Source organism: Narcine bancroftii, chromosome 3 (genome assembly GCF_036971445.1).
Source record: "Narcine bancroftii isolate sNarBan1 chromosome 3, sNarBan1.hap1, whole genome shotgun sequence".
Classification (NCBI taxonomy): Eukaryota; Metazoa; Chordata; class Chondrichthyes; order Torpediniformes; family Narcinidae; genus Narcine; species Narcine bancroftii.
The window spans coordinates 336,558,426-336,583,265 of NC_091471.1; the positions used below are offsets into that span (position 1 = coordinate 336,558,426).

The window sequence follows — 24,840 nt, forward strand, 5'->3', positions numbered from 1 at the left end:
AGGGTTATTACAATTTATGTTTCGATTGTTAAAATGGACAGTTTGTAATGAGTTTATTCAATTGTTACAGGTTATAGGAAAGGTGTTTCAGTGCTTGTTTAATTAAGCTGCTTCTGCTTGGAACTTAAGGAACTTTTAAAATTGTTAAATTGTTTATAGGTCAACTATTAACATGGATAGTACTTTTTAGGACCTGAGATTCACTCTAGAATCCAAAATACCATATCAGTAGCAGAAGTCCAAATGATCTCTAGCTGAATAAAGAACGAAAACATAATGAATCAAAGCAATAATACACAGTCTGCACATCAAAACACACGTCCTACCACAGAGGAGGTTCAGGACTGCAGTAAATATCTGCATCGCCACAGGCGGCAGGAGTCCCGATCAGCGGGAGGCCAGGGGCCGAGGGGCGGGTCTGCGCTCGTGGCGTTGGGAGATCCGATAGATGGTCATCCGGGGCTGAGTCATGAGTCCGAGTTAGATGCACCGGGAGTTCTGGTGAGTGGTCAGCTGGGGCCAAGATGAGAGTTTGCATTAGTCACGTCGAGAGCTCCGAAGGGCGGGTGGCTGCGAGTTCGCGACCGAGGTGTCGGGAGTTCCAGCCTATGGGTGGCCAAGGCCGAGATGAGAGACTAAGGTTGACTTTTACACGAGATAGAATGAAAATTCCAGGCTTTTGCATCAGATTGAAGGAGCTCACTGTATAGATGGAGAGTTTATTGTTACTACATGGACAGGAAGAGTTTATTGTTACTGCACAAACATTTTAATTTTTAGTAAATGTTATTTCCATCATAGTAGCAGCCAATTCCACCCATTGAAACCTGTCCAATCCAATTAACCTACAACCCTGTATGGTTTTGGGGTCCCTTCTGGGGTTAATCGTTTTGCCTGTATACACTCGTCCCATTTGTCTGCATTAGGACCATAACCTTCAATGCCTTGCCTGTTTAAGTGTCAACAAGGTAAATGTATCCTATTCCACCATCTTCCTGCCAGGGATTCCAGATATCAATTACTTCCTGTGTAAAAAAAAACATTCCTCAGAACCCATTTAAATCTCTGACCTCAAACTATAAACTTGGGCTCTCTTGCTTTGTTTTCCCTACCATAGGAAATAAAACTTACCTGTCTACCCTGTCTAATCTTATATACCTCCATCAACTCAGCTTTCAACTCCCTTTAAGTTCAATAGGCTGCTTATGGAGCAAGACATCTCCTATCCCAAGAAAGATCGGAACCCACTTCAGTTCACCTATCGTGGCTCTCCACTCTGAGTTAGATCATCCAAAACACAAGAACATGTACGTTGCTCATTGCCTGCAGCTCGGCGTTCAACACCATCATACCAGCAAGACTCTTAATCAAGCTAAAGTATCTGAGACTCAGTCCCTCTACAACTGGATTCTCGATTTCCTCATCAGCATACGATAATCAGTGTGGATCGGCAGCATCACCTTCTCCTCTCTGGCCATCAAATCAGGGATACCCCAAGGCTGCCTGCTTAGTCCCCTGCTCTATCCCATGACTGTGCAGCCAAGTTCACCTCCAACTCAACCTACAATCTACCACCGTTGTTGGCTAAATAACTGAAACTTGTACATCTGGCTATTTTTCATTGATGACAGTTCAGCATTTCAATACTATTATTCCCTCAATGCTAGTCAACAGCTCCAAATCTTGGGCCTCAGCACTCCCCTCTGCAACTGGATCCTTGACTTCCTCACTGGAACACCACAATCAATTTGGATTGGAAACAATGTCTCCTCCTCACTGACGATCAACACAGATGGTCCTCAAGGATGCGTGCTTAGGCCACTGCTTTACTCACTCTACACCTATGACTGTGTGGCTATGTACAATTTAAGTGTCACCTACAAATTTGCCAATGACAGCACGGTTGTTGGCAGGATCACAGACAGCAATGAGGAAGCTTACAGGAGAGAGATAGATCAGTTAGTTGAGTGGTGTCATGACAACCTTGCACTCAACATTAGCAAAACCAAGGAGATGATTATGGACTTCAGGAGGAAATCAGGAGAACACGAACCAGTCCTCATTGAAGTGTTAGCAATGGAGAGGGTGAAGAACAAATTCCTGGCTGTAAACATCTCAGAAGATCTTCCCTGGAGCAAGTAGCTATATTTGTGAGGTACTTGAGGAGATTTGTCACCAAAGACTCTCAAAAACTTGTACAGGTGTGCCATGGAGAGCATTATGTCTGGTTGCAACCCTGTCTGTATGGTCGTCCCAATGCTCAGGACAGGAAAAATCTCTAAAGGGTTGTTGACTCGGCCCGCGACATCACAGGCACCAGTCTTCACTCCATCGAGGACATCTCCAAGAGGCGGTGTCTTAAGGAAACAGCCTGTATTCTGAAAGACCCCCACTAGCCAGGCCATGCCCTCTTCACTCTGCTACCATCGGGAAAAAGGTACAGGAACCTGAAGATGAGTACTCGGCAGCACAAGGACAGCTTCTTCCACTCTGCCATCAGATTTCTGAATGAACTGAAGACACTACTTCACCATGCCTTTTTCTTTCTCTTGCACTATTTTTGTTCATTTTGGTGTGGTTCATATAAATGTTTGCATTGTGATGCTGTCACAAAATAATACATTTCACAATACGTTCATGACAATTAATTCTGATTCTAAAATGATTCGTCTGAATACAGGATGGGTATTGAGAATCTGGTTGGGCAGTTCCAGGACCACAATTTTGTTCTCAATGTCATCAAGACCTGGGAGTGTATTGTTGATGTGAGGAAGGAGAGGCCAAGGATCCACACACCTGTTTGTAATGATGGGATGAAGGTCGAGAAAGTCAGAACCTTCAAGTTCCTGGGAGTATATATTTCAGAAGGCCTTTCCTTGAGCCGGCACATAGAGGCAACCATGAGCACCTCCTCTTCCTCAGTCTGAGCAGATCTTTATGCCGTTGGATTCTGTATCAAATTTCTACAGATGCATGGTCAAAAGAATGCTGACTCGTTGTATTAGAGCCTGGTTTGGGAATTCATCTACCCAGGAGAGCAGAAAGCTGCAGAAGATAGTGAACAGAGCTGGGTCCATCACATGCTCCCATCCATTGCAGACGTCTATGTGAGACTCTGCCTTAAGAAGGCAGCCAACTTCAAAAAAGGACCCCGATTACCCTGTTCGCAACCTCTTCTCACTGCTTCCTTCAGGCAAAGGGTACAGAAGCCTGAAGACGAGCACCTCTAGGTTCAAGAACAGTTTCTTTCCAACAGCCATCAGATTCTTGAATATCCCCTTGGTACACTAATCATGGACTGTCTACACTATTGCAAATCATTCATTTTACTCCAGGATTACAGTGAAGATTTACATCTATCTTATATATTTATTGTCTCTTAATTCAATCAGTTTACTATTATATTTCTTTACAAATTTCAGCACCAATACATATTGTACAAAGTGTGTGACAATAAACTCATCATCATCAGTCCAGGGAAAATATGTCCAGATTCCTCCCCTTAACCAAAGTCCTCTAATCCAGACAATATCCATTGAAAATGGTCTAAGGATAGATAAGTCTCCTTGAGCAGATGGGATGTGAAAGAAGGAGCTATAGAAATTATGGAGGCACTAATAATCATCTTCTAAGGATTCTGGCATGGTTCTGGAGGTCTGTAAAATTGCAAAGGTCACTCTCCTATTTAAAAAAGGGACAGAGGCTGCAGAAAGGAAATTAGAGACCTGTTAGTCCAACATTGGTGGGTGGGAAGTTGTTGGAGTCGATTGTCAAGGGTGAGGTTATGACATTCCTAGAGGTGTATAGCATGAAAGATCAAAGTCAGTATAGTTTCCTTCACCCCTTAGACTCTGTGTCCCTGCTTTCAGAGAATATCAACACTCCATGACCCCATTTTCTCGGGCAACCACCAGCTGGTTCGTACTGGTTTTTGTACTGTAAGTTACCCATGGATCCAGTTCAAAATGTATATTATGACAGGTTAAAAATAGCCACAGTCCAAAGGATTAAGGGAAGATCTTGCCTGAAAACCCTACAGCAAATTTTTGAGGAAACCATAAGCAGGCTCATCAAACGAGATGCAGTTGATGGGGCATGTTTGGATTTTCACAAGATGAGAGCCCATAGAATTACATGAACAATACTTACATGGGTAGAGCATTAGCTGTTTGGCAGGAAGCAGAGAGTGGAAATCAAAGGATTATATTGGCTGCTGGTTACCAGTGGTGTTCCGCAGGGGTCAGTTTTGGGGTCATTTATTTTTATGTGAGATGTTAATTATTTTGATTGCTGAATAAATGACTTTCTGGCTAAGTTTGCAGATGATGCAAGGATAGGTGGAGGGTCAGACAGTGATGATGAAGTGGAGAGGCTGCAGAGAGATTAGGAGAATGGGCAAAGAAGTGGTAAATAAAAGGCAATGTTGCAAAGCATGTGCTTATGCACTTTGATAGACGGAATAAAAGGGATATTATTTAGATGAAGAGAAAATTCAAAACAGAGGTGCTAAAGGACTTGCAGGTCCTCGTGCAAGGATACTCTTGAGGTTAACCTCCAGGTTAAATCAGAGAAGGTAAATCCAATGTTGATATTCATATCTAGAGGAATAGGGTGCAAAAGCAGGGATGTGCTGTTGAAGCTTTAAGGGCTGTTGAGACCTCTCTTGGAGTACAATTTGGGGCTCTTTATTTGAGAAAGGAGGTGGTGGCATTGGATAGGGTTCAGTGAAGATTCACAAGAATGATTCCTGGACTGAAGAGATTAGCATTTGAGGAACATTTGATGGCTCTTGGACTGTATTCCTTGGGATTCAGGAGAATGAGGTAGGACCACATAGAAGCATTTTGAATATTGAAAGGCCTGTACAGAGTAAATATGGCATGGTGGTTTTCCATGATAGGGCACAACAGGATTAAATGGAGCATATTTGAAATGGAGGTATTTCTTTAGCCAGAGAATGGTGAACCTCTGGGGTTTGCTTCCAATAACTTGGCTGAGGAGGCCAAAGTTATTGGATGTATTTAAGGCAGAGATTGGTAGGTATCTGAATAGTCAGTGTAACAAAGGTTATGGGGAGAAGGTAGGGGAGTGGGGCTGAGTGGGAGAATGGATCAGCTCATGGTGGAGTCGACTTGTGCTGAATGGCCTACTTCTGCTCTTATATCTTATGGTCATACAAGTCTCCACTGCACATCCTTCTGTGCAATCACATACTTTTTGTATGGCCATCAGAACTAAACACAATTCTCCAAGTTCAACTTAATCAATGTTTTGGAAAAATGCTTATGTTATAGTAGAGGCGCTCACCAATGGCCTTATCCATCTATTCCTGATGGTGTGAAAATAATGGTAAGTGTGTTATATATCAAAATGAGTAAAGACAGTAGATGTTTTACAAGAAGATGAGTGAAGGAGGGAAAATTTTACGATGGTTTTGAAACTGATGCATTCATGTTGTACATAATGCTTTCGTTCCTCTTCTTAGAAAGGTTAATGAAGCAGTTAGCGCAACGCTATTACAGCACCAACAATGCAGTTTCAGTCTGGCATTGTCTGTAAAGAGTTTGCACATTCTTCCTGTGTCTGCATGGCTTTTCTCCGAATGCTCAGATTTCCTCCCTCCTTTCAAAATGTACGGGAGTTATAGGTTGATCGGTGTAATTTGGGGGCACAGACTCAATGGGCCGGAAGGCCCTATTACTGTGCCATACATCTAAATTGTAAGACTATTGATGGAGCCAAAAACAAGGGGCAGAAATCCGTAAGGATTTGGATCCAAATCTTCAATTAATTTGTCAAGAGACCTTATCGGTTCTCTGGATGCAATTGTTAAGTGAGGAACCAAATTATATCAGAGACATCAGAGCAGCTGGATTTTTCACAGCAAAGCACTTTGCCAAAATTTCACCCACCAAACCCTTGTCCTGAGATCTTGGATAACAAACTCAAATTCCTCTAGATATAGCAGAGACAAGCCATTTGACATTGCAGTTAGTGCCCCTATGAGTCTCCTGGGACTCTTATTTCATCTATTCTAATTTTTCATTTTCCACATAACTACAAGAATATATTTAACATTTCTATGATTAAAACACTGGGATAATTTAAATTTCAGACATAATGATATTAATATTGAAATATTCTTCTAAGAAAAGTTGGTGCCTGGAAGTTAAGCAGCCTGGGGAGATGATGGAGGCAGGTTCTCTTTCAGGATTTAAAAGGCCTTTGGACAGGTACTTTGATGGGATTTAATTTTTTTTGCTAACACCTCTATATTTAGTCTGTTTCATTCACTTTATCCCATCATCTGAGTCACTGATGTAAGAACTGATAATCATGGTACCTTTTTAACTTGCAAAGAAATGAAGGAACATTTATGATTTCAATATGAATAACGGCTTGTTTTGAAACAATTGATTTGAACTCATTCGATCAAGGCATGGTGACTGAGTTGAAATTGACAGCAAGTTATACACGTTATGATCTGTGTCAGATCCAGATAATTCTACCACTGAGCAAATTGGAAGAGTGTACCTTCCCATATGATTTTGTGCTGCTTTATTCGGTATATTTTGACAACAGATTATTCAGTGTGAAAGGAGAAAGATTTGCCCATTACAAATCAATTGTATGCTTTCCATTGGCCCTTTGTATATTATGCTTTGATTTGAAGTACTGTCTGTGTAATCAAATAAAAAGGAATTTTCCTCAACTGTGTTCATTGATATTCCTTGTAAAAACAAATGAGATGGAAAAATGAAACAAATGTGCATGTGGGAAGAAATGAGAATTATATCTTGTTGATTCAGAATGTTAATAGCTTGAATACACGTGGAATTGTCTGATTTAGGAAGCTAAACAGGCTCAGGCCTGGTCAGTACTTGGAGGGGAGACCGCCTAGGAACATCAGGTGCTGTAGGAGTGAGGGGTGCTGGACAAAGTGGTGACTCTCATTACATTCTAACATGATGATAATGGAACCTTTACTTTTACCTTTACCTTTTAATTCTACAAAATATCATCAAATAAAGGTGGCCTCGTTGGTGTAGTGGTTAGTGCGACGCCTTTACAGCACCAGTGATCAGGACCGGGGGTTCAAATCCAGTGCTGTCTATAAGGAATTTGTACATTCTCCCCGTGTGTGCGTGGGTTTTCTCTGGGGGCCCCGGTTTCTTCCAACCCTTCTAAAAATACGTACCGGGTGTGTAGGTTAATGGAGTGTAAATTGGGTGGCATGGACTCGTGGGCCAAAATGGCCTGAACGTCTAAATATTTTAAAATACAGAAAAATTGTTCTGCATATATCTAGTGTTTTAGGATTTTATTTGTGGTATTTTGTTTTTTGTTTTCTATGTTTCTTTTTGAAAATAAAAATGCCAAATGTGACTTTCTTTACTTCCCAACCTACAGGTCCTTGTAAAGGTTCCTGCAAGTTGTCTGGTCACTGCTTACCCTATAGCTCTCCCAATCGAACAGCCGACATTCTGAACTGTGATCCACAAAGCTGTCCCATCTGCATCCGGAGTAATGAAACCGAGGTGGTGGATAATGAGACACTGGATTCAGAGAGTGAGGGCGTGTATGAATTCACCCAGGATACTCACTACAGTGACCAGCGAGATCCTCAACGCAACCAACGAGGAGCAACAAAGTGCTGGACATTTTGGAACATGGTCTGCAATACCTGCCGCAAAATTGTTGACAGCAAATATTTTGGCCGTGGAATTATGATTGCTATTCTCATCAACACATTGAGTATGGGGATTGAATACCATGAGCAGGTAAGGGAGAAATAAGTTACTCCTTTCACCTTGCAGAGCTTTTATCTTTTCAATGCACTTCAAGCATTGAGTCATTTTGCAGTTCCATTTCAACGACAGGTTGAGCTCAAGGTTATTATGTATTGTGTCAAGAAAGCCTCTCTGGAGAAAAGGCTCAGAGTAGTTATAAATGAAGCAGGAGACAGAAATAAGTCCAACTCTCAACAAACTATTAATAATAATTTTTGGAAAAAAACAACTCTTTAGCAGATATTTAATAGGTTCCCACCATAAAGTTGCATCCATCCGAATTCCAGCCTCTTTGGTTTCCTATATTCAACTAATATCGAAACAGTAGATAGCTGGTGAAGCATGTCGAATTTCATCTGAATATTTTGGCCTTGCAACAATCTTTCCTCATCAATGCTGTGGTTCCTGGTGTAGTTGATATAAAGGAATAAAAGAATTATGTCTGAAAGAAAAGATTGAGTTAATTTGATCTCCTTTTGAGATCAACTCTCTGCTTTCCTCTTTGTACACAGAAACTGTATCCCAGGACCGTCTTTGAGTATTTTGTCTGAGTCAGGAATCAAACAGGAAAGCTTTCAACTGCATGATGTCAAGCTCTTGTGATGAGGAATTACGGTACTACTGTACTTAAAATCTGTGGCTCCAGCTCACTGTGCTGCTTTAAGAAGCTGTGTAAAACCTGCCTTGCTCACCAAGCAGTTTGTCACCTGTCTCTTTTAGCTCTGATCAAATATTCTCTGATTATGCTCACATGAAGTATTTAGGGATGTTGTACGACACTGAATGGACTCTCTATATTAAGTTGTTATTGCTTTATGTTTCACTTGCTCTCCAAGGAAACATAAGAATCTAGTGCGCCCACGGAACTTTTAATTATGAATGTGAGAGCTTAGACTTAGGTCCCTGCCGCTATACCTGTGCCATGATAGAAACATGTAATTGTTCACCAGGTATTTTGAATCTGACCAAAATGGCTTTGTCAATAAGTTATTGGATTCTTTTAAATTCAACATGTATTTCAGTGAAATTTGGCATGACATTTTGCATTGCAGATCCAGGATTAAGTGAGTAGCCCCCTTAAATATAAATATATGATAACAGTATTCATTTTCTATTTTATGTAAGCTAACTTGACTTTGCATTGGCAGAAAATCGAGTGAATTTCTCACAGGCTCACAAAGATCCAGTGAAGTCTTTCCTTCCCCAAGCTCAATGGCCCTCCGACCAATTGAAGAGAACTCCCTGATGTTCAGCAGCTGAGCAGCTGGCTTCAAAGCTCTTCATAGACAACAGTCCATCAAAGCAATCTCACAATTTCTATCCAACCTTATACACTTTGCAGAAAAATAAATAAATAGTGGATACACCATAAAGACTAAAGGTGGAAGCTAATATATCAGACATGTATCAACACTTATTGTACATTGAATTATTTCTTTTTGATAATAATTGCTCCATAAAATTTAGCTTGAATTTATTGTAATTCAGAAAATGAGTTGATATACTCCTGATAATTTTATTAGCAATGTACATCTTGGACTGTGATACTCTCCTTCATTGCACCCCATGCACCCTCAATCCACCCTCCAGCTTCGCTCAGAACCACTAAGAACCACTCATTCCTCCATACTTTTGTCCTTTTCTCCACATGGCGCAACACCAAAGCCTTTGGTATAGCATCAGTTCACCTTCCACAGCAACATTAACCTCAAGGTAACACTTGGGCTCATAACATGTACATCCATCTTGCAATAGAATTTCATTAATATGCCTGTTGCCAAGTGCAATTGAATTCCAACTGTAGTTCTTATTCAAGCAGTTAATTGCTTCCAGGTTCCTTGTGTTTATGACATGCTTATACAACTAAGTGGCCAGACATGTGCGTGGATGTGCAATTCTGTCAAATTCATGTTTGGATATTATTCAACTAAAATCAATTTGCACATGCGTGCCCTGAAAACAGCAAGGGCCTTTGTAGTTGCTGATGGAGGCCACTTTTAGCCTTAACTGAAGGTGAGATGGGTTTCTTAGTTCATTGCGTGTATCTGAACATTGTGGTCCTCTTTAAAATTGGAGTCTGCTGCTCACAACAACCCAACCATCTCGCTGCAGGTATCCTGTAGGCCCCATCTTACTTTGCCAACTTCAGCAGGCCTATCATGAGTCTCACCAATGCTGGGAGTTTATGGTTCTCTGCGTTTAATAGAAGGCCAAAAACTTCACTTCTGTCTTCCCCAAGACCCAGTGATGATTTGCATTTGCTGCCGAGCAAAGCCAACCTACAAATTGTCCTCTTTAGGAACAAAAGAACAGAAATAGCCCATTTAATTTCTCAGTCCCATTTCTCTACACTGTGAGATTGCAGCTGATGTATGGGCCAACAAGGAACATTGGATGACCATTTGATCATTCCATGCACCACAGAGAGTTAAAATGGATTCCTTTCCAGTCCTGTAAACTAGGACGGCCACTAGCAAAAATTGAGGATACGCAACACCCCCAGCTTTTCCCACAACATTGCCCACTATTGTATTTTCCATGAATATTTATTGGTACTTTCTACAGCACTGAACAACTCTTGATTATTTTATGCTGAGAAGCTTTTGAAGCGAAGGTTTTTCGTGTGAAGTTTCTTCACCGCAGGTGGCATACAGTCTGCATGTTCTCCCTGTGGCCCTGTAGGTTTTCCTAGATCCTCTGGTTTCTGCCCACATCCCAGGTTGTTCGGTTAATATGCGACTGTAGTGAGTAATGGGTAGTGAGCAAATCAAGGTGGTCATCAATTGGCTCATACGCGAGAGTACGTTACAGGGAAAACAGTGAGGAAGATTGCTCTGAGAGACTCAAATGGCCAAATGACCTCCTTCATTCTCGTAAGAAAATGTGTAAATGATGAATTTGGAATCACCATGAACTATGGCATTTGGTCGAATAATTGTAAATTATAATCTAAGATTGATCAACTTTTGTTAATTAAAGGAATTAGGTAACAAACCTCACCAAGAAGTAAGCTTTAGTGTATTCTCATTCCTATATTTTAAAAGATTATTATTGCATGAATAGGCTTGTTAATGTACTACTATATGCTCATTGTAATACTATTATTCTATGCAGTATAAGAAAGAGCACAATTGTAGTTACTGAAAATATGATGGATTTACCTCATTGTCTGGTGAAAAATTATTTTTGAAGGCCAATCTTCTGAGAATGGCTTTCAATTTTTGTTCACAATTGTATAGTGGAGATAGTACCCTGAGTACTGGGATCAACGGCAAAAGGAGGAGGAAAGTAGAGGAGCTTTAACAAACAGGCCCGGCATCACCGTAGCCCAGGGTCTGGGCCTCACATTGTGGATATATTAAACAAACCTTCACTTTTACTCCTGTCTTCAGCTGCAGCTACCTTCCATTCCTGGTCTCCATGTGATTTGGATCTTCTTGGAAAATAGATCCGTAATCTTCCATTATTACCTTCATCAGTTGTTGGGTAGGGCTTGTTTCCACATCATTTTCCAGCCTCCCTTCCCCTCATCTGGCTCCTCTACCTCTTTTTTTCCCTTTCTTATCTCGCTCTCTCTCTACCTACCACCCAGCAGCCAGTCTCCCCTTCCCAGTTCCAACTGTCCATCCTCCTCCTCCTCACCTAGTCCCACCCACAGCTTGCCAGCTCCTGCCTCACACTCTCCCCCAACCACGTTTGCCTTTTTATACCGTTTATCACCCCCTCCATGCTTTCGGTCCTGATGTCCCAAAACCCCAACTATGCTTTTCTGCAAAAGTTGCTTGAGTTCCTCCAGCAGTTTCTTTTGTATTTCTAGGACCCACATCTGCAACCTCTCTTGTGTGCCCTGATGCCTGAAAATGGATTTGAAAACAAATGCTTGAAATACATTTTCTGGCTTCATTTCGTCAAATCACACATGGAGGAAAAGGCATCTTAAGTGAAAAACAGAGTGTAAAGGGCCCACAAATATCCGATTATATCACTTGTATACGTTAATGGATGTTTATAACTGGCAGCCAAGAATTTTGGAATGGGGACAAAGCACTCCAAAGGGAGTCAGGCTTCAATGAAATATAAGTGGCAAAGGAGCATTTTATAGCCTTGTGTTCAAGTCTGAGAATTTGTGCGCGGTACTAATGTATTTTGTCATAGGTATTTGAAACTGCAGCCAGAAAGCCCCAACAAAAGAGTGGTAATTAGCTGGTTTATGAGTCGCACACTGGAGGTACAAGATGCTTGTGCCAGAGCTGCAAATCTGTACGACTTCCAGATTTACAACATTATCAATCATTTTTTTCTCCAGTCAGCCGTTAGTTGTGTGGAATGAAATGGGTAACAATGTACAGTCGTTCTGCTTCCTACAGTCACATTTCTAATCAGTCATGAGATAGTGAAGATCTCTTTGGAGACCCATGAAGGTATGCTTGGAACTTGGGTATGCAAGCACAAAAGATCGCCACCTGGTAAGGTGTCTCACAGGAAGGCATTGCCAAGTTGCTAAGGAAAATTTCTTTCAATTAGCCACTGCTACATTCCTTGTCGAAAAGTTTTATCCAAACCAATACCTTTGACCATGAGATAATCAAACATTACTCCACACAGAGTGTCCTTGAGGCACAAAAGTACAAGAAGCTATCAGATAATTTTCTAAACAGTCTGTCAAAGTCATTTGGCAGAATACTTCATTACCAAATCTCTCAAATAAGTCAAGTACCTTTATTTATCATTCATGCCATGCTTGCACGGTAAAGTTGAGATATGAGCATATTTACGTAAATATAAGAGAGAATGGAAGTTAAACACATTTAAATATTAAAATATTAAGGTGCTAACAGTAAAGGTCCATGGTACACTATCCACATATGTTCTGGGAATTCAGTAGCCTGATGGCTTGGGAGAAAAAAACTATTGCCCAATCTGAACATAAGGACCTGAGTGCTATGTACCTCCTACCAGATGGTAGAAGGGAGAATAGTATACATGAGGGGTGTGTGGAGTCTTTCACAATGTTTATTGCCTTTTCTCTGCATTGAATGTTGTAGATGTCCTTCATGGTAGGAAGAGATCCCCCAGTGAACTTTTCCGCTGACTTTACTATCCTCTGCAGGGTCTTGCAGTCCGAGGAGATACAGCTTTCAAGCTAGGTGGTGATGCAGTTGCACAGGACACTCTCAATGCATCCTCTATAGAATGTAGTGAGGATGGAGGGTGGGAAGTGAATTTTGCTCAGCCTTTGCAGGAAGTAGAGGTGCTGCTGGGCTCTCTTGGCTATGGAGCTGGTGCTAAAGGTCCAGGTGAGATTCTCTGCCAAGTGCACTCCAAGGAACTTGATATTCTTGACGATCTCAATGGTTGAGCCGTCAGTGGTCAATGGACCATGGTCCCATGGCCCTCCTAAAGTCGATAACTATTTCTCTTGTTTTATTAACATTCAAATGCAGGTTGTCGGCTCTGCACCAGATTGTTAGCGACTGCACCTCATCTCTGTACGCTGACTCCTCATTCTTACTATTAAGTCCCACCATGGTTGGGTCATCAGCAAACTTGATGATGTGGTTCAAGATGTGTTTAGCCACATAGTCATGGGTCCGCAGAGTGAATAGCAGTGGACGAAGCATGCAGCCCTGCCCCCATCCCATCTCGTGCTCAGTGTGATTGTCTTGAAAGTACTGTCACTGATCTGGACTGCTTGAGGTCTCCCCGATAGGTAGTTAAGAATTCAATTTCAGAGGGAGGTGTTTAGACCCAGCAGGCTCGATGACTTTATTAGGTACTGAAGTATGTTTGCATTGAATGCCGACAAGTCCTTTGCTTGGTTATTGGTAAGAAGGGTCCTCCCAATCAGATCCATTATGCACTGCAGGAGTCTCAATGCCACCTAAACTTAACATTCAGTGACTATACCACCTCCCACCCCCCTTCTGCCATCCGCATAAGCATTCTAAGGATCATCATTTGCCAGACATGCAGCTGAACCAGCCACATAAGTGCTGTGACTACAAGAGCAGGCCAGGCTGTGGATCCTATGGTATGAGTCTTGCTTCCTGACACCCCAGATTCTTCCCACAATCTACAAAGCACAAATCAGAAAGATGACTTGCAGGAGGAGAGGGCGCCTCAGGAATGGTAGTGGAAACGTGTCCATGGAGTTGGCGGAGGTAGCGAAGATACTTAATGAATGTTTTGCTTCACCAGAGAAAAATAATTTGGCAATTTGGATGACTTGAGCATGTTGACATTAAGACGTCATTATGGTGCGTTGGAGCTTTTGAAAAGAATGAAGTTAGATAAGTCGCAAGTATCAGAATAGATTTACCCAAGGCTACTGTGGGAAGTGAGGGGGGAGATTGCTGAGCTCCCTTCACATCATCACTGGGGACAGAAGGATTGGAAGACTTCAAATGTTATCCTGTTCAAGAAAGGGAGTAGAGATAACCCAGAAAATTATAGACCAGTGAGTCTTACTTCAGTGGTGGACAAATCCTGAGAGTCAGGATTTACAAGCATTTAGAGGCATAATCTGATTAGCTTCATCAGGGGAGCCAAATTTTAAGGTAGAAAACAATGGTAATGCAAGGACTTTATGAAGGGTGGACATACTGAGAGATCTTGGAGTCTACATCCATAGGACACTCAAAACTGCTACATGGGTTGATAGTGTGATTAAGAAGACATATGGTGTCCTGGCCTTCATTAACTATGGGATCAATTTCAAGAGCTGTGAGATTGTTGGAGCAATATAAGATCTTAGATTGCACTTGGAACATTGTGTTCTGCTCTGGTGACCACAACAGGAAGGAGAGATTTACAAGGATGTTGCCTGGATTAGAGAGCATGAATATAAGGATATGTTGAATGAACTTGGACTTTTCACCTTGGAGTAAAGGAGGACGCGGGGTGACCTGATAAAGGTGTATAAGATTATGAGAGGCATTGATCATGTAGATGTCAAGAGGCTTTTTCCCTGGACTGAAATGCCCACAATGAGGGAGCATAGTTTTAAGGTGCTTGGTAGTGAGTATAGGGAGATGTGAATGGCAGATTTATATCACAGAGAGTGGTGGGTGCATTGAATATGTTGTTGGCAATGGTGGTGAGGCAGGTACAATGGGATATTTTAAGAGATAGGAACATGGAACAGAGAAAATTGAAGTGTTATGCCACTGGGAAATTCTAGACAATTGTTAGAGTAGGTAATTAGGTTGGCACAAAACTATGGGACAAAAGGCTTGTTCTGTGCTGTAGATTTCTATGTTCTATAATAGAATAATCTTTGGTTGTCCAGATGATGTCAAAAGCATTCAAGAAACTTGACCTTGCAGAAAAAGTTGGGACCATATCTACTATTCTAAATGTCACAGCTTTTCTCCATCATGTCTCGTGTCTGCTATCTATTAAGTGCACTGCAGTTACTCATCTCATCTACTCCAGTGAGCACCATCACCTGCAGTTACCCAGAAGCAAACAAGAGAGACAGTAGATGCTGGAAAACTGGAGCACAAACAAAATGCTGGAGTCAGGTAGCATTCATGGAAAGCAATGGAGAGTTGATGTTTCAGGCCACAACCTTTACTGATGAGGGGTTTCAGCCCAATGCATTGACCGTCTTTTGCTTCCGAGGATTATGCCTAACCCTCTGTGTTCTCCAGCACTTTGTGTGTTACACCTGCAGTTACCATTTCAGTTTGCACAACAAGGAATTGCATTGTGTGTCTGCATCACCATTGGGTCTAAATGATGGGAATTCCTTCACCCAAAGGATTGTAATGGCTTACCACCATTTTGTCAGGGAAAGGGGAATAAATGATGGCCAGTAATACCCAGATCCCAGAAATGGAAAATAATCTTTTCACTTAAGCAAATGATCTTTTAATTTTTTTCATTAATTTAGAGATATGGTATGATAGCAGGGGTCATCTACTGTATTCGAGGCTTCCATTATGATCTCCTCTACATCACAGAGACTGGACGCAGACTGAAAGTTGGCTTTATTGAGCACCTCAGCTCTGACTGCTGCAATAGCAGATATCTCCCAGTGGAAACTCATTTCAATTCCCTGCCCCATTTCCATGCTGATATATCTGACCATGGTCTCATGCACTGCGAGACTGAAACCACCTACAAATTGGGGAACAACAGTTCATTTTCCATCATTTTCCATTAATATTGACCTCTCTGGTTTCCGTTAACCCAAACCCCCTCCCCCCTCACCTCCCCTGTCTCTTCCTTCCCCTATCCCCATGTTTCCTTTCCTCTCACTCCATTTCCCTCTTTCTTCTTACCTCCAGCTCTGCATTCACAGAGCTACATCCTCCCCTGAGTTCTTGCAGCATTTTTGTGCTTTTACCACAATCACAGCATCCACAGATTTTAGTGTTTCAGAAAAAGTGTAGCAACCTCACAGATTTGTGGAAATCCGTGGCTCGTGAGTGCTTCAAGTGGAGAAAGAACCTCTCCTCTTCATCAGGAGCAAAACCAACAGAAAAATCATGTACCACCTCCCGAGCTGCCCCCCTTCCTGAAAAACCACCACCTACCTCCAATTACTGTGGAATTTACATCTCCCGTATTTGCCATCTTACCCATCTCAAACTGAAATCGGAGCAAATCATCCTCAGCCCTGATGGAGTATCCAGGAAGAAAGTGTCTCGAAGCATTTGTTACAATGTTAAAAATCTTCTCTAAATGCGTTGTTCGATAGTTAATGTATCAATATATTGCAATTGGAAAGGGAAAATAACTGACAGAATCATGGATTCCTGCTTGACTCCCTAAACCACACATGTCAAACTCTGGCCCGCGGGCCAAATATAATTATATTTGGCCCTCAAGATCATTTCAAAAATGTATTAGAGGTGGCCCGCCCTGCAGCGAGAGCCGATGCTGTTTTTTGGTAATGTCACCCCCACCATCCTCCCCCTTCATTGCACATCCTTCCCCACCCCCTAACTATCCCCTCCCCCCTAAAACCACCCCCCTTAAAAGATGGCCAGAATATTCTCAAAAAAGAATCCAGAATGGTAAAGTTCCACAAACCTTCTGCTGGGAATCCTAACAACACCCGGGCATCAGATCCACGGGACGCGGAGGGAGCAAGAGTGTTGCAGGTTGACCGTGCAAACTTTGAGAACGGGGAAAACAAAATTGTAACACAAGAAGTCTGTCGATGTCATCAGCCGGCAAGCCAGTTGGAAGGCTCCCCGCACAACCAGTCACTTCTCCCACCTGTCGAGCGGTGCGGTGGATTGGCGAGCGCCCGTGATTTCCTGTCGGTGCGACGGACATGGCAGGCTGCGCACGGCCCCCGTTGTTCCGCAAAGGCTGATCGGCAGCGCTCTGGGCCTGAGTGGGTGGGTAAGCAGGGGTGGGCAGAGGGTGTAGGTGAGGAGTAATGGGCAGGGGAAGTTATGGTGGTGCGAAGGACAGTTAGAGGGAGGGATGAGTAGAAGGAGGGGTGGATAGGGAAGAGGTAAAAAGGAAGGGGCAGGGCGAGTAGGGGAGGGGTGATTAGAGGGTGAGAGACGGGTAGAGGGAGGAACAGGTTGAGGGGAGAGGCAGTAGAGGGGCGTGTATAGGATGGGGTGGGTAGAGGCAGAGCAAGTGGAGTGAGGGGTGAGTAGAGGTTGGGTAAAGGACTGGTCAGGTAGAGGGATGGTGGGTCGAGGGTGAATAGAGGCCTAGAGCCTGAGGAGTGAGCAGGAAATGCTGAGTCCTGATGCAGGCCAAAATGGACACAGCCTGTGAATGCTGACTACCTCTTCACAGGGACCAAATATGTTTCCCTCAGGTCAAGCAAAGGGTGAATTTGAGCTACCTACTCCTGACCTGTAACATTATCCTCCTAAAGTTATATCCTAAAGTTTAACATTACATATGTTGAAAGAAGAGAAAACATGCAGATGTTGTTGAAAATTTTCAATAAATATTTAGTTCGGCCCTCGACAGTCCTCCGTGAATTTGAGTTTGACACCCCTGCCCTAAACAAAGAACAAAATGGTAAAAAGCATGGTGAAATACAAAATAATTTAGCTTTCAGTTTGGATATAAACTTTGAAACGGACCTTTCACTGCACTCTTGTCCTTCCTTCAGAGGAGCCGGTTCATTTCAATACAGATGCCCATTCATATTCTGACAGTCTTTGTGGAAAAATGCAAAGCCTAGAAAATGGATGAAGAGTCGTTGTCTTCTTCATTACTGCACAATCGAAAATCAGTGTCTTTCTTTGTGAAGATAGGGCTATTATGCCAGGGTTATGAAAGTGGTACATAGCCGACCCTATCACAGCACCTGACAGTGCACATTAAACATTGGTCAGATTGTGTGTGCTTGGCCTGACATCATTTGCCATGCAACGTTTGTATGTTAAGTTGCATTGAGAAACTGCACCTGGTTCTACTTTAGTCATCCTGTTGACCACTCGCAGAGAAGTATAATCTCTTGGTGCTCCATGGTTGACACCTAGGAGATTTAAAGGAATAATTGACTCACTTCTGCAATCTGCCAGAGCCACAATTAAATACGGTTGCCAGTAATCAAGATGACTTTCTAATCACCTGCCCTCCTGGTTGGTAATGCTACAAGAATAACAATTGTAGAGCAGGAGTTTGGTAAGTGCAGTGCTATTGCAGCCCAGTGGCCCAGGTTCGAAACCAGCGCTGTCTATAATGTGTTTGTAAATTCTCCCCATGTCTGCGTGAGTTTCCTCTGGGTCCTCTGGTTTCCTCCCATGTTCCAAAGGAGTTAGAAGGTTGATTGAGTGCATGTGGGCTGAATGGGCCTGTTGCATGCTGGATTTCTAAATTTAAAGAGTCTGAGGCAGGGCAGATGAGCATGGGAACTCTTCAGGAGGAAGGGGTTCCCAGCCACAGATCTTATACTGAAGGAGTGTTCAGATGCTCCATCTCATCAAAATGTAACATAGTCAGAGCCTATAGTCCATGCCTGGACTACTTGAGGGCCAAGATCAATGTCATCTTGAACCTCTCAAAATGCAGCTGAACCAAGATAGGTGCTGATCTATATTGTTTAGCATTTCCCAACAACTGACCAATGTTTCTCTGCTTTGATGTGTGGTCCAATCTGCCCACTGGCATTCCGATTTCAATAAAATATCACACTAGAAATCAATTACTCTTCAGCTTTGTCTGTATCTGCTTCTTGTACCTTGAATAGCGAGGAACTCAAACTATGTGATGGTCTGGTCACAATGGACACAAAGTGCTGTGTTCACTTCTGATCATCGGCACCCAGTGAGCAAAACCCAAGGCTGTATCCTCCGAAAAGATCAACCAGCACTTAACAAATAGGATATCTGATATTTATCTCATCTTTGGGAATTTGTGAACAAAGTCCCCAGACATAAAAAAGTCTTCAACTAGCTACAAAGAATTTTGAAAACATCCTGAGATCATGAGAGGGACTTTAAGAATGCACCTTCACTTTCTTTTCAGCTTTGAGATGTGATCTGGGATGTATTCGTAGATACCTCCAGAAAATAAATGTGCATTAAATTATCAAAATCAGACAATTAAATCCAAATCTTAAATATTTAAAAACCACAATTCTACAATTTAGAGTGGTTGAAAGTGGGATAGCAGAATGGCTTAAGAAGAGTCACGCTTTACCATCTGTCTGCTGAGATTAACTGTTGTAACCAAATAACAGTGTGGGTGACCTCAAATGATTGTGGGGTACAGCAGGAAAATCACTTCTTCATCACCAGGATCCAGTCACCATTTCATGTTGCCACATACACCTTTAACAATGGCTGTAGTAACCCAGAGCCATTAACTAACAATCTGGGGACATGGGTTCAAATATTACCATGGCAGCCGACATTTTCATTATTTAATTCAGTTAAACTATAGAGTGCTGAACGAAAGGTGATCCTAGAGATGATAACAGTAGAATAGCAGGATAGCTATAAAATCATTATTTGTTTAACTAAAGTCCCTTGGGCGAAACAATCTGCCACCCTTCTAAACTGGCCTATAAAGCAAGTCAATGGCAGCAAAACCACTCGTTTGAATTGGATGAGCCAGCTGATATCGTCTGAGGCATCAACTCTGAATATGGCTCAAGCCCAGTTTCTTTGCGAGACACGTCCCACTGACTAGTCAGGCAGCCTGATATATTGGACTCACAGGATCATATTTTACAATACTCCATGTTCCTCCATAAAATCTACTTGGCAACTCAGCTGGACAGGAAGGTATTTTACCTATAGAGTATTGAACACAAAAGTTCTACAAGATGTTGGTGAGACCTCACATGGTGCAATTCTGCTCGCCCAACAATGGATAAGATATCATTCAGATGGAAAGGATGCAGAAAAGTTTCATCAGGATATTATTGGACCCAAGAACTTGACTTATAGAGAGAGGTTAGGTTTATTCCCTGCAGCGAAGGATCATAAAATTATGAGGGCTTGGATAAAGTAAATGCTCGCGGTCTTTTTCCCAGGATGGATGATTCAAGAACTAGAAGACATAGTTTAAGATGAGAGGGGAGATATTTAAGAGGTACCTGAGGATTAACTTCTTCAATCAGATGGTGGTCCGTTTCTGTAATATGTTTGCAGCGGAAGCTACAGAAGCAGATATGATTTCAACATTCATTATGGATGGAAAGGAAATTGATCAAAACCAGGGTCTAGCTCAGAATACCATCGATGTAACCCAATGTATGCCCTGTCCCACCAGCCATGTTGAAGTCGTGTGGCGTCAGGTCAAACAGAACTCTGTTGATCCTCATCGGCCACCCTACCTTAGCTGATGTGGATGCAGCATCAAAGCCTCAGTCACACTAAGCCAGCCCTGTTGGTCAGGGCACTTTGTTTGAATACCTGATACCAAACTCCCCAAAACAGACATACTGTCCCAAGCACTGTCATGGGAAGAGGATACCAGGCATACAGAAGAACAAGATGAATTGTGCCTTTAAAACCTTCCTGAAAACAAAAGCATCCTCTGACTCCTGGAAATGTGCATGGCCATTCAAAGAGGGAAGGAGCATTCAGGATGGCATTGAGATCCTCAACTCCATATACTAGGAATACATAGAAGCCCTATATAAATAGTCCTGTGGCGCTGGGGGAGTGGTGAAGCAGCATATAACTAGTGGAAGGAGCAAACTACCACAAACTACCCTCCTGTCTCCCTTGCTTCATTTGGAAAAGTTTATGGCTCCCACATTTGTCTCAATGGTTATCTCAGAATCTCCTAAACTGGAGTGGAAGTAAGTCCTTATCCCAAGGTACTACCTGAGCAGGGAACAAGCTTTGAAAGTGACAAGGAAAAAATATATACCTTATGTAGGGGATGTCATGTCCATCACCAAGACAGCACAGATGCAATAGCACTGAGAAAACTGCATGATTCTTGAAGGACCTAATTTTATTTTTAATGATGTAGCATGGTATAAGACCCTTCAGCCCGTGAAATTCACGTCATCCAATTACTCCCAATTAACCTATCAATCTCATGTTTTTGGAGGATGGGAGGAAACTGCAGCACCCAGAGAAATCCAATGCAAGTCTTGAAGAGAGCATATAAACTCCTTACAGACAGATTTGTACCTGGGCCACTGGCGCTGTAATGGCATTGCAATAATTCTACACTAATTGTGACACCAGAATGGCCATACTGGATCTACAGCAGGCAGTGAGGGATATACCCATTTGACTTCATCTTCATTAGTCTACTTATTGTAATTACATCAGTCCATAATGATATTTGGTCATTGTGACCACTCCATTGCTCTTGTATCATGGAGGTCCTGTGGTAGTTTGCCTTGTTCCCAGCAGCAGACAGAGAACTCATGGAACTCTCCGCTGGCCACCATGACAGAGGGGCTCCAAAAAAGAGGTGCAAGGACTCTCTGAAGAAATCTCTTGGTTCCTGTTACATTGACCAGTCTGCTCGAGCTTCCGATCGTGTGGCACACCACACACCATTCACCAGTCTGTCTCCTCCTTTGAGAACACGTGCAGGGGCGGGTCTTGAGAACAAAAGGGGACAGAGCAAGAACAGTGACACAGCAACACCAAGCCCAGAATAGAAATTCCCTTGCAGCCGGGTACCTCTGTCCCACATTGGCCTCATCAGCCCCCAGCAAACCTTCAGCAGATGTGGACAGCCCCCTTCCTAAATTTTCATTCGTGAAGCCAAGCCATGATTGCTCTTGTGTGGTCATGCAAACTGTGGACTTTTTTCAACCTTAGTTGGTACTGTAATCATGTCAAATATTTTCAATCAGAACATATCTGGCAGCTCAAAACTGGACATGCATGAGACACTGAGACATCAGCAATTATAGTGTTATATTCCTCAGAAGCCTGTAACTTCATAGCCTGCAATAGCAACTATTACTATCAGCCAGATAATTAACACTGGAACAGTGAGGACTCAAGAAGGGAATCCTAATTGATGGCAAGACCAAGCAGGTGAGTGCCAAAGACAAGGCTGTGGCATTTGCAGTCATATTCAGATTCAGCCAGATGCACCAAATGAATGATTCCCCATACATAATGTCAATATGCCTTGGAGCACTGGATGCCATAAAAGCTGCCTACCATACATCGCAGCTGCTGTGCAGAAGGCCTTCACACTGGAAATAGCCAGTCCAATTACAGCCCTGGCATCTCACCAACAATGTGGAAAATTGGCCAGGGACGAATCCTATCCAGTAAATTACCGCCCAGTCAGTCTACTCCCAGTCATCAGCAAGGTGATGTAATCTGCCATTGACAATACTATCAAGCTGTGACTCAATAAAAACAGATGAAATAGATGAAAAATTTCAGAGGCGAGGTGAAAGTGACTACCTTTATTACAAAGAACCCTTGGGCAGCATGGTTGGTGTAACAGTTAGTGCAAAGCCTTTACAGCGACAGCATTTGGACTCTGGGTTCAAATCCCGCGCTGTCTGTAAGGAGTTTGAACGTTCTCCCTGTGTCTCTGTGGGTTTTTCCTGGGGGCTCCAGTTTCCACCCACTGTCTGAAACGTACCGGGGGTGTAGGTTAATTGGATGTAAATTGGACTCATGGGCTGTTACCGTGCTCTATGTCTAAATTTAATTTTTTTAAAATACTTTTTTAAAATTAAAGTCAATAGATACCAAAGTGAAAACACTGCACAAAATGTCACAGGTTGATTGAATGGTACAGCATGGAAATAGGCCCTTCAGTCCAATTTGTTTGCTGAATCTAAGTACTGGAACTCCCAACTTATTTGCAATGTGGTAGTACCACCAATACAAGAAGGTAACACAGCAACTTTCTCAGAACAATTGGCAACAGGTAATAAACACTGGCACTACCAATAATGATCACATCCCATACATGAACTAAAAAAAACCTAATTCTTCTTTATGACTACTTTATGGGCTGAATCATGCCAGATCATTTTGGTCACTTGGCTCCCAATGTTTTTGAGACCTGGGTTTAGTAGCATTCTTGGTTCTTGATCCTCCAAAATATTCCGTATTTAAACTGGAAGTGGGGGAGGGTGTGTTTAAGGAGGAGATTTTTGAAGAAGACCTATCTTAAATTTAATTGGGTCTAGTTGTGTGAGTATGGTTGGGTGAAGATTATTCCATACTTTAATTGTACAGGGGAAGAATGAATTGCTGTACATATCTGTCTTGGAAGATGGCGCTACAAATTGGATTGCGTGCCCTCGTCTGCTCCGAGCAGGCTTGGGTTTGGTGGAGAATTGGTCGTCTATATCGAGCTGGCAGTTTAGTATTTGGTAAAAACAGGCCAGGTGCTTTGCCTCACATCTGTCTTGGAGAGAGCTTCACTTTAATGAATCCAAAAGCTTTGTAACACTTGCTTCTCTTCCATATTTATTTGTGACAAATCAGGCTACCCGGCTTTGGACTCGTTCGATGGTGGTAGTGTTTTTGTTTGTGTATGGGTCCGTGCAGCTATTCCAAATGTGGTCTGACGAAGGTGAGGTACAACTTTTCCTTGACAGAAGTTGAACAATGATAGAAGTTGTGTCTTAGAAAATTTAGGAATCCTGTTACCTTCACCATTATATGAATCGTCTGATCATTCCAACGCAGGTTGCTCTGGATTTTGATGCCAAGATATTTGGTCTGTTTGGTTTCATCAAGGGTGACACCCAGGATTTTGTATAAAGTTTTGCCTGCTTTTCTTTTCCTGGTGACACACATGGTTTCACATTTGGAAGGATTGAACTATATGCCTCATTTTTGTGACCATTCTACCTGCTATCAAGATCTTTTTGGAGAGCATCCTCGTTATCAGCTGACTTAATTGGATGGTATACCAAACAGTCGCCCACGAACAGTCTACTGGTGCTTGTGACTTTTCCGTGAATGTTGATGTAGAGTAAAAACAAATGTGGGCCTAACACTGTGCCCTGGGGGTGTACCACTGAACACCATTCAGAGCTTTTTTTCCATTCACCTGCTGGAGACATATCATCAAGAAACTGGAAATCCATCTTTTAGTGTTGAAGTGAATAGTGAAGTAGTCGAGCTTCTAAAGTAATCTTTGGTGGGGAATGACATTGAATACTTCGGAGAAGTCGAGCACCGCTAAATTAGTGTCACCATTGTTATCTAAGTTTTTAGATAGGACATTTGTTGTCAGGATAAGCTGGGACTTGCATGATCTATGCTTCGTAAATGCATGCTGATTATCGGCAAGAATATTTGTGACTACTAAGGTGCCTTATCAGGTTGCTGTCATGTGCTCAAGGAGTTTGCATTCTTCAGGTACTGGTGGTGGGAGCCTTCCAGGACTAGCAACTAGGTCTCTGAATGCAATAGGCAAAAGTGCTGGAGAAACTCAACAGGTCACGCAGCATCCAGATGAATTGAAAGGTGACCATTGTTTCAGGCCTGAGGCCTTTATCAGGAATCTGCAAAGACAGACTGATGTCTGAAGCGGCCTCTGGATGTTGTATTCTTAAGTTACACGCAGCATCACTGAGATGGCTTTTGAGAGCTCCAACTGTTAAAGACAGTTGCTTTCAGATGTTTCATTCAGATAATTGGAGGTCCATTAAGATATC

At 42.4% G+C, this 24,840-nt stretch overlaps 1 protein-coding gene across 1 annotated transcript in view; it reads left to right on the forward strand.

Moving 5' to 3' along the window:
• Positions 1-24,840, forward strand: part of cacna1g (calcium channel, voltage-dependent, T type, alpha 1G subunit) — a 341,612-nt gene that overhangs the window by 81,785 nt on the left and 234,987 nt on the right. Inside the window, exons 8-15 of the mRNA XM_069923288.1 lie at positions 332-501; positions 1,286-1,440; positions 1,632-1,958; positions 2,681-2,852; positions 5,486-5,489; positions 6,438-6,565; positions 7,050-7,194; positions 7,411-7,781. Of these exons, the coding sequence (XP_069779389.1) occupies positions 332-501; positions 1,286-1,440; positions 1,632-1,958; positions 2,681-2,852; positions 5,486-5,489; positions 6,438-6,565; positions 7,050-7,194; positions 7,411-7,781 (1,472 nt within the window). The remainder of the gene's footprint in view (positions 1-331; positions 502-1,285; positions 1,441-1,631; positions 1,959-2,680; positions 2,853-5,485; positions 5,490-6,437; positions 6,566-7,049; positions 7,195-7,410; positions 7,782-24,840) is intronic.